The sequence below is a fragment of the Myotis yumanensis genome, unplaced genomic scaffold (genome assembly GCF_028538775.1).
Source record: "Myotis yumanensis isolate MYYU_CA2020_CCGP unplaced genomic scaffold, mMyoYum1.0.hap1 SCAF_17, whole genome shotgun sequence".
Lineage (NCBI taxonomy): Eukaryota > Metazoa > Chordata > Mammalia > Chiroptera > Vespertilionidae > Myotis > Myotis yumanensis.
In genome coordinates this window covers 30,587,117-30,599,344 of record NW_027223768.1, presented here as the reverse complement: position 1 = coordinate 30,599,344, position 12,228 = coordinate 30,587,117, and the positions used below count along the sequence as shown (strand labels likewise).

At 48.2% G+C, this 12,228-nt stretch overlaps 1 protein-coding gene across 3 annotated transcripts in view; it reads left to right on the top strand.

Annotated features, from left to right (window-relative positions):
• The first annotated feature begins 4,214 nt into the window (after positions 1-4,214).
• The window catches only part of TRAF3IP3 (TRAF3 interacting protein 3), a 23,685-nt gene continuing 15,671 nt past the window's right edge, over positions 4,215-12,228 (top strand). For all 3 annotated transcript variants that reach the window (XM_070396854.1, XM_070396853.1, XM_070396851.1), the window contains exons 1-4: positions 4,215-4,440; positions 8,862-9,265; positions 11,555-11,702; positions 11,863-11,926. In XM_070396854.1, coding sequence (XP_070252955.1) covers positions 8,921-9,265; positions 11,555-11,702; positions 11,863-11,926 — 557 coding nt within the window. In that variant the 5' untranslated portion in view covers positions 4,215-4,440; positions 8,862-8,920. The remainder of the gene's footprint in view (positions 4,441-8,861; positions 9,266-11,554; positions 11,703-11,862; positions 11,927-12,228) is intronic.

The window sequence follows — 12,228 nt, the reverse complement described above, 5'->3', positions numbered from 1 at the left end:
ACAGAACTGCTCCAGCATATCCACTTCTGGGATTTTATCCTAAATATATTTAAAGAAAAATGTAATTTTTTTATTTTAAAAATTATTTTAGTGGCATCATATCACTATTTTCATAAAAATGAAAAAAAGGAAGTAAAGGAAAACCTGAATGCTTTCTGACCCATTTCTCCATCAACCTACTTTCACTGTTCGGCTGCAAAGCCCTTAAAGTGCTCTCTGCTGGCAACCATGGAATATGCCAGCGCTTTGCTGAGATCAGTTTTGGGTCCATTTTACTGTATCGATTTAAATAGTCTCTGTTATGGATATCGGGTTTGCTGAGTATAAAGGAGATTGAACGGTTAGGGCAGAAATACGTAAAATGTACAGAAAAGGCTCAGGGGGGTGTTTTCAGTTTGGAATGGGAGGCCACCTGGGAAAGTATTGGGATGGCTGAGCCAAGGCTGTGGGGAAAGTGACAGTTTAACCAGGGAGCCAAATCATGGGTTTCAGAAAGAGGATGACACTGTTTACTAACCCAATTTTACCAGAGAGCAAACACCTCTGGAATTAGAGTGTTAATGTGAGTACAGTTACTGCTTTTGAGGCCTCCGCATTCTTGGAGTAAGACAAAGGTAATGAATGAGTGGCTCTGCCGGCTGAGGCTATGGTGAGAAAACATTATATAAATGAAGTAAAGTGAGTGGAAGCACATATTAATGAATAGAATCTTCATATTTTTTATATATTTTATTGATTTTTTTACAGAGAGGAAGGGAGAACGATAGAGAGTTAGAAACATTGATTAGCAAGAAACATCGATCAGCTGCCTCCTGCACGCCCCCTGCTGGGGATGTGCCCGCAGCCAACATACATGCCCTTGACTGGAATCGAACCCGGGACCCTTCAGTCCACAGGCCGACGCTCTATCCACTGAGCCAAACCGGTCAGGGCACTTTTTTCTTTTTTAAAAAATGATATCTTTATTGTTGAAAGTATTACATATGTCCCCCTTTTTCCCCCATTGATCCCTTCTAGCCCCCCAATCCCTCTGCCCCAGGCCTTCATCACCCTATTGTCTGTGTCCATGAATTATGCATATAAGTTCTTTGGTTGATCTCTTCCCACCTTTCTACCCTCCCTCGCCTTCCCTCTGAGATTTTGCAGCCTATTCCATGCTAGAAGCTTCACATTTGTAAATTTTGTGTTAAATGATGGCTTTGGGTAGCTCGGTAATTTACAAAAACATATTGCTTTTAAATCAATAATGGGGGTTTTTCATGAAAAACTAGGAGTCCTCAGAGTGCTGTTATTGAATAAGTCACACACACGTTGAGAAGAGGAGGGTGTTGCTTTCACTGAGTCCTGAAAAGCAGTAATCTTTAAAGTTTAGAAAGAGGTGTTGCACGCCTAGGGGACGAATCATTATATTTGACTCAAAGCGAAGCCTCATTAATACTCTGGCAGGCCCAAGGGGACAAATCTGACATGAAGCCAGAGGAGAGGAACGAAGTTGCAGTGGTTCTCAACCTTCTGGCCCCTTAAATACAGTTCCTCATGTTGTGACCCAACCATAAAATTATTTTCGTTGCTACTTCATAACTGTAATGTTGCTACTGTTATGAATCGTAATGTAAATATCCGATATGCAGGATGGTCTTAGGCGACCCCTGTGAAAGGGTCGTTCGACCGCCAAAGGGGTCGTGACCCACAGGTTGAGAACCGCTGCTAAAGATTAACGTGTGGTTTTTCGCTTTGGTCCAAACAGAGATGGATGCCTGGGGGGCCCTTTTACTGGTCTACCTTCCTCTTTCCTTTCCTGTCTGTTCTGTAACACACACACACACACACACACACACACACAGAGTCTCTGTCCCCACCCCAGGCCTGAGGTTCCTATCAGAGCCTTCAAGGTCAAAGCTAGCGAGACCATCTTTCTCAGGAGCCTAGGATGAAAACTAATTTGTCTTTCTCAATGCCGAGACCCATAAGAATGGATCTGTAGCTGGTTGGCCTTAGGCTTACGTCTTCCAGATTCTTAGCATCTATACAATAGACAAATCTCTGGCTAATATTGATCATCTCTTACAGCATAGCTTTGAAGATTTATTATACTAAAAGGTCCTCTCTCTACTCTGATGACACAAAGCAACCAAAGAGAGAAGAGGACTGAGAACTCAGTCCTCCCATGAGTGTGAAGTTGCAACCTTGCAAATGTAGAAGTTAAGGAAATATTTATCTTCTGATGGGTTACAGCAGCTCACAATGTGGGGCACACACCCCACGGGGGGGGCAATTTGATTTTTAAGGGGGGCAATTTGAGAATGAGTTATTAACAGTGAATATTTTGCATTTCTTATGGTCCGAGGGGCCTCATATACAGTATATAAATGTATATTGTGACATATTTATGCATTTCAGTTCTCTATTATGTTTTGAAACTTTATTTGCTATTTTTTCATATCACTTCATATTATTATTATTTTAACAATTTCTTAGTGATTTCTTCCTCAGTACATCACCTGTCCTTTTGTTCTTTTATTTTTCTCTTTCATGGATGCCATGTTCTTTGGAAGCTTGTTTAGACCAAGTTACTGGCCTTTTAGGCTCCCTCCACATGAAGAGGAGCTCACTTTTTAAATAATAAGAATTATATGTCACAGGGGGGAATATCAGGATTTTATTAGGTGGAGCATGGCCAAAAAAAAAAAAAAAAAGGTTGAGAACCACTAGTTTAGATTGTAACACCTCTGAGAACATTTGTGCTTAAGATATTTGCGTGGACATCTGACTAAATACTAGCCACTGAGACACTTGGAAGACTAACAAAGAGAGTTTTCAAGTCACTCATTGGGGAGACCTTGAACAAGAACAGATTTAAGTTTGCCCAACCTGAGCCACTCTGCAAGACTTGGAGTTCCAGGCTCCCCTCACCACACATCAATGAGGAGAGAGAATCATTGACCGGCTGCTTTCTGCATGTTCCCTACTGGGGATCAAGCCCAACACCCCGGGCATGTGATTCCTGTCTGGGAATCAACCGTGACCCCCTGGTTCATAGTCATAAGTTGACACTCAACAACTGAGCCACACCAGCCGGACACACACTTCTTTCTAATTTTGAATGGAACCCAAATAGTTTGTCCACAAGAACTCCTATTACAATCCGCTGTCCCTTCTGATGCTCTTGTGCCCTAAACTCCCCAAGCCCTCTCACTATTTATTCTGTGCCAATGAAATTCTCTTATTCTCCATCTTGAATTCCCCAACCGCTACGTCCTCTGCTCATTCCCATCTCCATATGTCAAACTCCAAACACAGGACATGGGGCTATTGTCTCTCATCCTGAGGTACTGCCATCTGCCTTTGGTTTTAATGCTTGAGAATCATCCTCTGCCCTTTTCCCTGCCAAGTCCTTGTCCTTTTTCTCCTCAGAGAATGGGGAAGTAATAGCAATGAAGATTGTGACATACTCCCCATATGTTAATAAGTGTTATTACAGCTGTTTAAATGTCTCATTATGCACCTCATATGTGTCAAGCCTGAGAATTCATAGGCACCATGGAAATCACCCAACCACGTACTGAGTGTACCGTTCAAAGTGAATTGCACAAGGTTACAAAGCTACTCGGTTAATTTGTCCCAGTCCAGTTCCCTTCCCACTATCTTATCCTGAAGTTCTTGGGAATTTCCTGACTATGTCATCTGTAATAGTTTCTTTGCAATGCACACAGATCAGTTTCTTTAAGTTTCCCCCCAAATTTCCTAGTCTATTGGCTGGAAAATATTTTTAGAAGATTCTACTATTGCTCCCTTCACTACCTAGCCACACACCCTTTCACACACACACACACACACACACACACACACACACTGTTGCTTCAGCTGGCCTCATTTCAGAAATATGAAAAAAACACCAATACTTCAGAAGAGCAAAAACTCTTCACAACGCCAGGACTGGGAAGAGGTAATTAAAGGAAAGAGAACATTGAAAACCTATAATGGGAGCATCTCATCGAAGCTGCAAGATGTGAATCTGACCCAGAGACCCATCCTTGTCTACTCTTGGAAAGGGACCTTAACTTGAAACTGTCCAAGAGCGCAGACCAATCCAGTAGCAAGAGAAAGGGTGGCTGGGGTGCCCACTGATGGGAGGAGCTTCTAGGCCCAGCCCTGTGGAGGCCTCCGGGGCTCAGGGGCCCACTCAGATTGTGCCAGAAAGCAAGAGAGAGGAACTGGGGTGAGCAAGCATTGTGGCTTTATCTGTTTCCTGTTTCAGCGAGGCTTCTGCGCAAAGAGAAACAGTACCAAGAAGGGAAATGCTAAGGGGACGCAGAGCCATGGATTGAAAGCTTGCGCTTGACTCGGCTGCTGTCTTGCCCCATCTGAGACCAGAGCCAAGATCTACCCAGGAGCTGGAAGGCTTTTCTGAGCTGCTTGGGTTGGAGCCTGGGACCCAAGGTAACTGAGGAGGAGGATGTTTTTGTGTTCAGGTTGGGGTCCCCCGACTCTGGGGTGGAACAGAAGCACCTCCCTCATTGGAGCTTCCCTGAGCTGAAGGGGGAGACACAGGAGCAGATGGTGGAGCTTAAGAGTGTTGGGCGTTGGGTAACTAAGAAAGCACCCCGCACTGGTTTCCGGAGCCACTGGCCACAGTGTACAGCTTCCATCGCTCCTCTCTCCATCTGTTAGATTGAATTAGGGGTGAGTCAATGACAGGATTCAGGCTACCTAGTGACAGGGGCGTAAGTTAAGTGAACTTTTACAGCTCTCTTCAAAGCAGGGAGTCCCCCAAACCAGTAGCTGCCTTCCCAGCAGCTTAAGTGTAGGCCTATCTGTCCTGGCTCACAGAAAGAGCTCTGGACTGGGAAACGGTTCACCACACACACAGCCAGGAACTGGGAACAGGGACTCAGAAGGCCAGCACCCGGACATCTCCCTCTGGCAGTGAGGAGGGCTGTCCCCAGCCAGTCCCACGTCTCCCCAGAGCTCCACTGGGCCCTGTCATGCTGCCAAGGGGTGCCCCACAGATGCCAGAAAGCCCGGGCAGTGGCCCAGTGACCTATCTTTGAACCTCACAGGGACCAGTTCCTTTTTCTTCTACAGCCCATCGCTGTCAATGAGCCGACCCACATGGCCTCCTGGTGCAAGCCATCAGAACAGTCCAGCTGTCCTGGGAGCTGGGCATGATTCCGCTCAGCTGTCCGCAGAAGTGCTACCAGGCATGAGGGCCTGGGGGCCGGGGAATGCTCCCTTCTCTAAGGGGCCATTTCTAGCGCACCTCCTGCTTGGGTAACAAGCCCCAGCACCTGCCCCTCAGGAAGCGGAGGAGGCAGCCTGTTTCAGCGGATTAGTGCAGACAGCCTGGTGGCATCTAGAGAGGCCTGCCCTCAGACTCAGCTCCTCCCCACGGCCCTATCCTCTTCACGGCAGGAAGGGGGAGGATTCTCCATACCCAGGGATCCGCCTCCTCTACCTAGCCTGTGGTCACCTGGAGCCAAACAGGGTGGGGACCTCGCCCCCACATGTAATGGTGGAGCGCAGGCTGGACACAGTTCTTCACCCCCATCTCTTTGCCTTTCTGCCAGGCCTAGCTGAGAAGGTGGCTGTGTCCCGACCAGAGAGAACCCTTTCTTCTTCTGGCCCAAACCCAGAGGCCAGATGAACCAGAGTAGTAAATAGGAGGATGTCCCGGACAGGCATCGCCTCTGTGGGGTAAACAGCACCCCTTCAAGAGAAAAGGGGACTGGTGGGTGCGGCATTTTTGGTCCTGGGAGCGCTAGGTTAGCTTGGGGCCTTTCTCTTACGGCACCGTGTCCGCAGTATCCAAGATCCGCAGGACTGGGGGTAATAATGATCATAGCTGATCTCTATTATTATTATAAAAAGCTGACATTTGTTGTGTGCTATGTGTCAGATGCTTGACATGCATTTTTTTCTTTTCTTTTTTTAAAATATATTTTTATTGGTTTTAGAGAGGAAGGGAGAAGGAGAGATAGAAACATCAATGATGAGAGTCTTTGGCCAGGGGCCTCATGCATGCCCCCTACTGGGGATCAAGCTGATAACCAGGACATGTGCCATGACTAGGGATCAAATCTTGACTTCCTGGTTCATAGGTCAATGCTCAACTACTGAGACACACAGGCTGGGGTGCATTTTTTTATTTAACCCTCATAACCTTATGAGATAAGTTTCCATTTTATAAATGGGGAGACTGAGGCTCAGAGGTGTTTAATAGTTTTCTTCAAAAGCACATAGGTAGGCCCTAACCTGTTTGGCTCAATGGATAGAGCGTCGGCCTGCGGACTGAAAGGTCCCAGGTTCGATTCCGGTCAAGGGCATGTACCTGGATTGCGGGCACATCCCCAGTAGGGGGTGTGCAGGAGGCAGCTGATCGATGTTTCTAACTCTCTATCCCTTCCCCTTCCTCTCTGTAAAAAAAATCAATAAAAAATATATTTAAAAAAAAAAAGAAAGCACATAGGTAGTAGGTGTCAGAGCCGGGACTTAAAGCCATACTGAGCCCAGAGCTGGGCTCCCTGCCTCCCCATCCATGGCAGAATAGCCAGGGGCTCTGCATAGGATGCCACGGCATAGATTCCAGACATGGAGTTCACCTGCACTTAATCCCAGTCTCCTCCAGCCAGTCATTTATAACTTAACATGAATGGGCTTATCTAAGTTTTTTAATAAATAAAGTGGCAGCTGGGAAGTCAGAGGACCCCTACAGAGTGAGGAGAAAAGCCTAAAGAAAGGTGAAACAGCCCTAGCTGGTTTGGCTCAGTGGATAGAGTGCCGGCCTGTGAACTGAAGAGTCCCGGGTTTGATTAGGTCAAGGGCATGTACCTCGGTTGCAGGCTTGATCTCCGGCCCTGGTCAGAATGCACGCAGGAGGCAACCAATGGATGGCTCACTCTCACTCTCTCTCTCTCTCTCTATCCCTCCCCCTCCCTTCCACTCTCTCTAAAATTCAATGGGAAAATATCCTCGGGGGAGGATTAACCAAAAAAAAGGTGAGGCAGCCAGGGTGGGATGTTAGAACAATCATGACTGCACCCTCACAGCTCTGCTCGGGGTCAGCCCTACCCAGGACCAGGCTATGCCCCTCCAGGACTCAGGCAATTGAGAAGGTGCAGGGCTGAACCACATAAGACCCCTCTCTGGGAGTGAGGCCACCCCACCCCTGACCCTGGGGAATGAGTCCTGCAGAGAATTCCAGACCGAGCCAGATGGGCAGGGAAGTTCTGATGAAGGAGCACAGAGGCTGCTACCTGCTGAGTCTATTTGGCCTGTAAATAGACCTGAGGGGCCGGAGCTGGCAAAGACCTGCTGTTGGTGCAGTTGAGGTACCCTTCTCTGACCTACTCAGGAACTAAGGCTCCCAGGGTGGTGGGTAGGCAGGTTGTGGGACCCAGAAGAGAAGCGGCAGCTGTAAGGGGGGCTCCTCTTCCCTCCGCAGTCACTCCTGTGATCAGGGGAGGAAGGGCACAGAATTTCCAGCGCTCAGGATCCAACTGAGCCAAGTCCAGCCCCAACTCAGCCAGGCTACCAGAGGGTTCTAGGTAAAGAAACACATTTGCAGAAGGTCCGTGGGTGTAGGAGAGGGTGAGGGGAGCACAGAGAAGGAAGAAGGGTTTGGGGGTTATCTGAGCAGCAGGTAAGGCCACTTAAAGGGGCGACATAGTGTGGCCTGTACAGGAAGGCCTGGGGACTTTGGGCTACTGTTTTGGTTTGTTTGGTTTTGTTTCATTTTTGTTTGTAATGACCTTAAGGAGACCAAATCCATGTGTTTGCTGGGTTTTTTAAATATATTTTTTATTGATTTCAGAGAGGAAGGGAGAGGAAGAGAGAGATAGAAACATCAATGATGAGAGAATCATTGATTGGCTGCCTCCTGCACACCCCCCACTGGGGACCGAGCCCACAACCCAGGCATGTGCCCTGACCAGGAATTGAACAATAACCTCCTGGTTCACAGGCCAATGCTCAACCGCTGTGCCACACCGGCCGGGCTGATTGCTGGTTTTGATGGCACAGCCTGTGTCTGGGCTAAGAAAAGCAGACTTGACACCATACTTAGTTCTGACAGGGAGGTGATTCCAGAAAAATGAAACTCTCAACGCCGAGAATTATTGAACTGGAAGTTTTGTTATGGATTTCGCCAGCACTGGGCCTGTGGCAGGTGCTTGGCCACTACTGATCTGAGTTGATCTGCACCTGAGAGTCAGAGCCCGGGTCTGGGCTGGGAGTCGGGTGCCAATGGACCATGATTAGAGGAATTAGGGTGGGGTTTCCATTCTGGACTGTGCCCAGGACCAAGCTCACAGCTGGTTGCTAAGGGCTAAGAAGAAAGCAGCGGGTGCTGGTCTCAGGACTGGCCATACCTTGGAGGGGTCTGGGTGTCCCTCCAGGCCTTGAGTAGAGTCACTCGCCTACTCTAGTAACAACCTGGGCCAAGAGAGCAGTAAAGATGCTGGCTTGTCCTTTAGATTTGAGAACAGGGAGCCATTCAACTGGTTCTCTAGGAATCCCCAAAGAGTGAACAGATCCCTGCCATCCAAAGGGTGACAAACTCATGATGATTTTTATCAATGATTTCTCATGGTCCCCTGACTTAGAGGCAGGGTGAGATGTTTGGTGAATGAAGTGGCAGCCAGAAAGACTTTCCACTTTGCAGAGGGGGAGACAAAGGCCGGAGAAAGGCAGAAGTTAGCATAGAGACTGGACCCTGAGAATCCTGACTCTCAGATTGACATCATCACCTCCTCTGTTTTCAACCCACATGTATGTGCTATTTCCGCGCCCCTGTCCAGGGAGGTAGTCATTTTTCTGCCCATCTCCTGACCCCTCCCCTTCTCCTCCCTCTTGGCATTTGGCAGATCCCGACAGCTATTCCAGGAACTGGAAGCCAAGCACAACAGGTGCTCAGGAGCTCCTCATGATCAGCCCAGACCCCAGGCCTCCCGCTGGCTTGGCCCGGTGGGCCGAGAGCTACGAGGCCAAGTATGAGCGCCGACAGGAGACCCGTGAAAGCCGCCGCTGCCGCCCCAACATGACCACTTGCCGCCAGGTGGGGAAGGCGCTGAGGACCCAGCACACAGAGCAGCTTCAGAGAGCCCGACAGCAGCAGTTCTTCAGGAGAAGGAACCTGGAGGTGGAGGAGAAAGACAAAACACAGAGAGGCCCGGACAGGGAGCAAAGTCCCTCCAGGAGGACAGGCCAGGAGGCTGAACTCAAGAAGCTCTTGGCTTTGGCCAACAGGATCCCTCCCTCCAGACAGCAGGTGGGCATGCCTAGGGACACACTGCTCTGTTGGGGGGTGGGTGGGCTCCAGATCACTAAAAAGTGATTCAAATGAAGTCCCTTCCTCAGTCATATAGTAAAGTTTCCCTTAGCCACTTATCACAGAGATTTTTGTTGTTTTTTTGCTTGTCTATTTAGCTATTTTTGTTTTGCACTTGCCTTATAGGAGAGAAAAAATAATTTTAAAAACAATTCTACAGCTAATTCTTAGTATCAGTTCAAATGTAGGTAATCTACACATCTTCTCCATCCTTCATCCATCATTCAACACGTATTTATTGAATGCCTATTGTATGCCAGGTACCCAGGCCGGGCCAATCTTCTGATGACCCTCTCAAAATACACACACACACACACACACACACACACGTCTATTCTTCTGTGAGCTATTGCACCCACCCACCTTCTCTCTTCCTCTTGGGCCATTCCAACTCTACTAAATTCACTCAGCTAAGGCCTCATCTTATCCAGGAAGCCTTCCCTAGCTTCTCCAACTCTGCTCTCTGTGGTTCTCATGAGGCTATTCATCCTCTAAGATTAAATAACCACCCAAGAACCCATTAGTCTGGCCTGTGGGGAAGCTATGTTGGCAAAAAGAAACAGGGTGTGTCCAAATGACCTCAGCCAGCAAACTATCTGTGTCTTCCCATCCATGCTGAGCATGTTGACAGCAGGGGTGGGTCTACTGTATTCTCTGGAAACGCCTGGCCTTGTGCCCTACCCAGAGTAGGTGCTCTGTCGGGGCTTCTTAAGTAGTGGACCTGTTGTCCACAGTAGGAGGTGCTGTTCAGAAAAATGATCTTCAAGCCCAACTGTAAGATAAAACCAACACTGTACTTTCTAAGGAAGGAGGGCTTCTGAATGCTTTTGTTGAAATATTTAAGGAGAAAAAGATTGGGCCCTGGCCGGTGTGGCTCAGTTGGTTGAGCGTCATCCTATGCACCAAAAGGTTGCTGGTTTGATTTCTGGTCAGAGTACAAACCAAGTTTGTAGGTTCGATCCCCAGTCAGAGTGTATACGGGAGGCAACCAATTGATGATTCTCTTTCACATCCATGTTTCCGTCTCTTGCTCTCCCTCTCCCTTTCTCTCTCTCTAAAATCAAATAAAAAATTTTAAAAGGTCGGGAAACACAATTAACTAAATAATTCCAACTGAGCCTATCAGTTATTTAAAGTTTTATTGAGCTGATTTGGCTCAGTAGATAGAGCATCAGCCTGTGGACTAAAGGGGCCTGTGGACATAAGGGTCCTGGGTTTGATTTCAGTCAAGGGCACATACCCGGGTTGCTGGCTCAATCCCTAGTGAGGGGCATTCAGGAGGCAGCCAATCAATGATTCTCTCTCATCGTTGATGTTTCTATCTCTTCCTCTCCCTTTCTCTCTGAAATAAATAAAAATATATTTAAAGTTTTATTGAGATTGAGTTAGTCTGCATGATTAAATACTACAGGCATTTCTTAGCCTCTGAGTGTTATGTTAAAAGCAAAGCGTAGAATTTTTGAATATGTAAAAAAAGAAAATGTAAATAAAAAGAGCAGACTAAATTGTGACAACTACTACTACACCCCTCCCTACAACTCCCTAGTTGACCTTCTCTTCACACACACCTCAGCAACATTCCAGCTATTCCTAAGAGGAAGGAAGCCATCCCTAGAAGACAGAAGGGAGCTTAGAGTTCATCTACTCCAAACTCATTACACAGATAGGAGAATGAGACCTGGAAAAGGTGGGCTCTGATCCCAGACCCCCTCACTCCCCACTCAGACCCGTTCTCTTTCCATATCACCGTGCTGGCTGTGTAAGTGGCTGAGACCAAACAAGGTAGCTGGGGATTCTAGAGAGTCTAGTTGGAGATAAACCCAACTCCTGCTTCCTGGCTTGAGGAGGACCATTCGTGGCAGCTGAAACAGGGAAGGCAAGAGCAAATAACCATGCAGCCTTGAAGGCTTAAAGGGGTTACTTTGGTCCTCTGGACCTGAAACTTGATCATCAGTCCACCTTTCTGCAATCAGCTGGAGCAGAGGTCCTCAAACTTTTTAAACAGGGGGCCAGTTCACTGTCCCTCAGACATTCCACACATGCGCACTGCGGGCCCGGGACAAGTCGGCTGCTAAGCAGGACAGGCAGCGGCGGCAAAAACACCCAGCGGGCCAGATAAATGTTTTCGGCAGGCCTCCTGTGGCCCGCGGCCCGTAGTTTGAGGACACCTGAGCTGGAGAATCCTGTCCTAGTGGCTCTAGGCATCCAGCATCTGCACTTGCTTTCCAGGTGCCAGGGACCAGCTCTGAGGTCTTTCCAACCCAACATCACCCTCTCTCAAGCGTCCAGAGGGATCTGGACAATCATCTCCCCTCCCAGGACCAGGGCCTTCCACCACAGGACTTTCCCATCAAGAAGCCACCCAAACACCATCGTGGTAAGAGCAGAAGCTCCCTCCCTCACTGGGGCCTGCAGAGAATCCTGCCATGTCAGTCCCAGCTCACTGGCAGCAGAGTCCCTGCCCCTCCCCACTTCCCTCCCCCCCCCCCCCACCCCCCACCCCCCCGTTCTGAATCACCTGCTCCTCCATCTCTCAGGCACTCAGACAAAGGCAAAAGAAGCACAGCCCACAACTAAGAATGATGCCAGTCAGCAAACCAAGTAAGTACCTTTTGTGTTCCTGACCCCAACTCCTTCACATCCCATCCATTCCTCTACGTTTTCACTTGAATACCCTCACCCAGTATGTAGGGAACACAATGAATGTCCATGTCCACCTTCTTTAAAAAAACAAAAACAAAAGGCCCAGCTGGTATGGCTCAGTGGTTGACCATCAACCTATGAACCAAGAGGTCATGGTTCACTCCTGGTCAGGGCACATGCTCGGGTTTGCTCCCCAATAGGGGGCATGCAGGAGGCAGCCGATTAATGATTCTCTCATCATTGATGTTTCTATCTCTCTC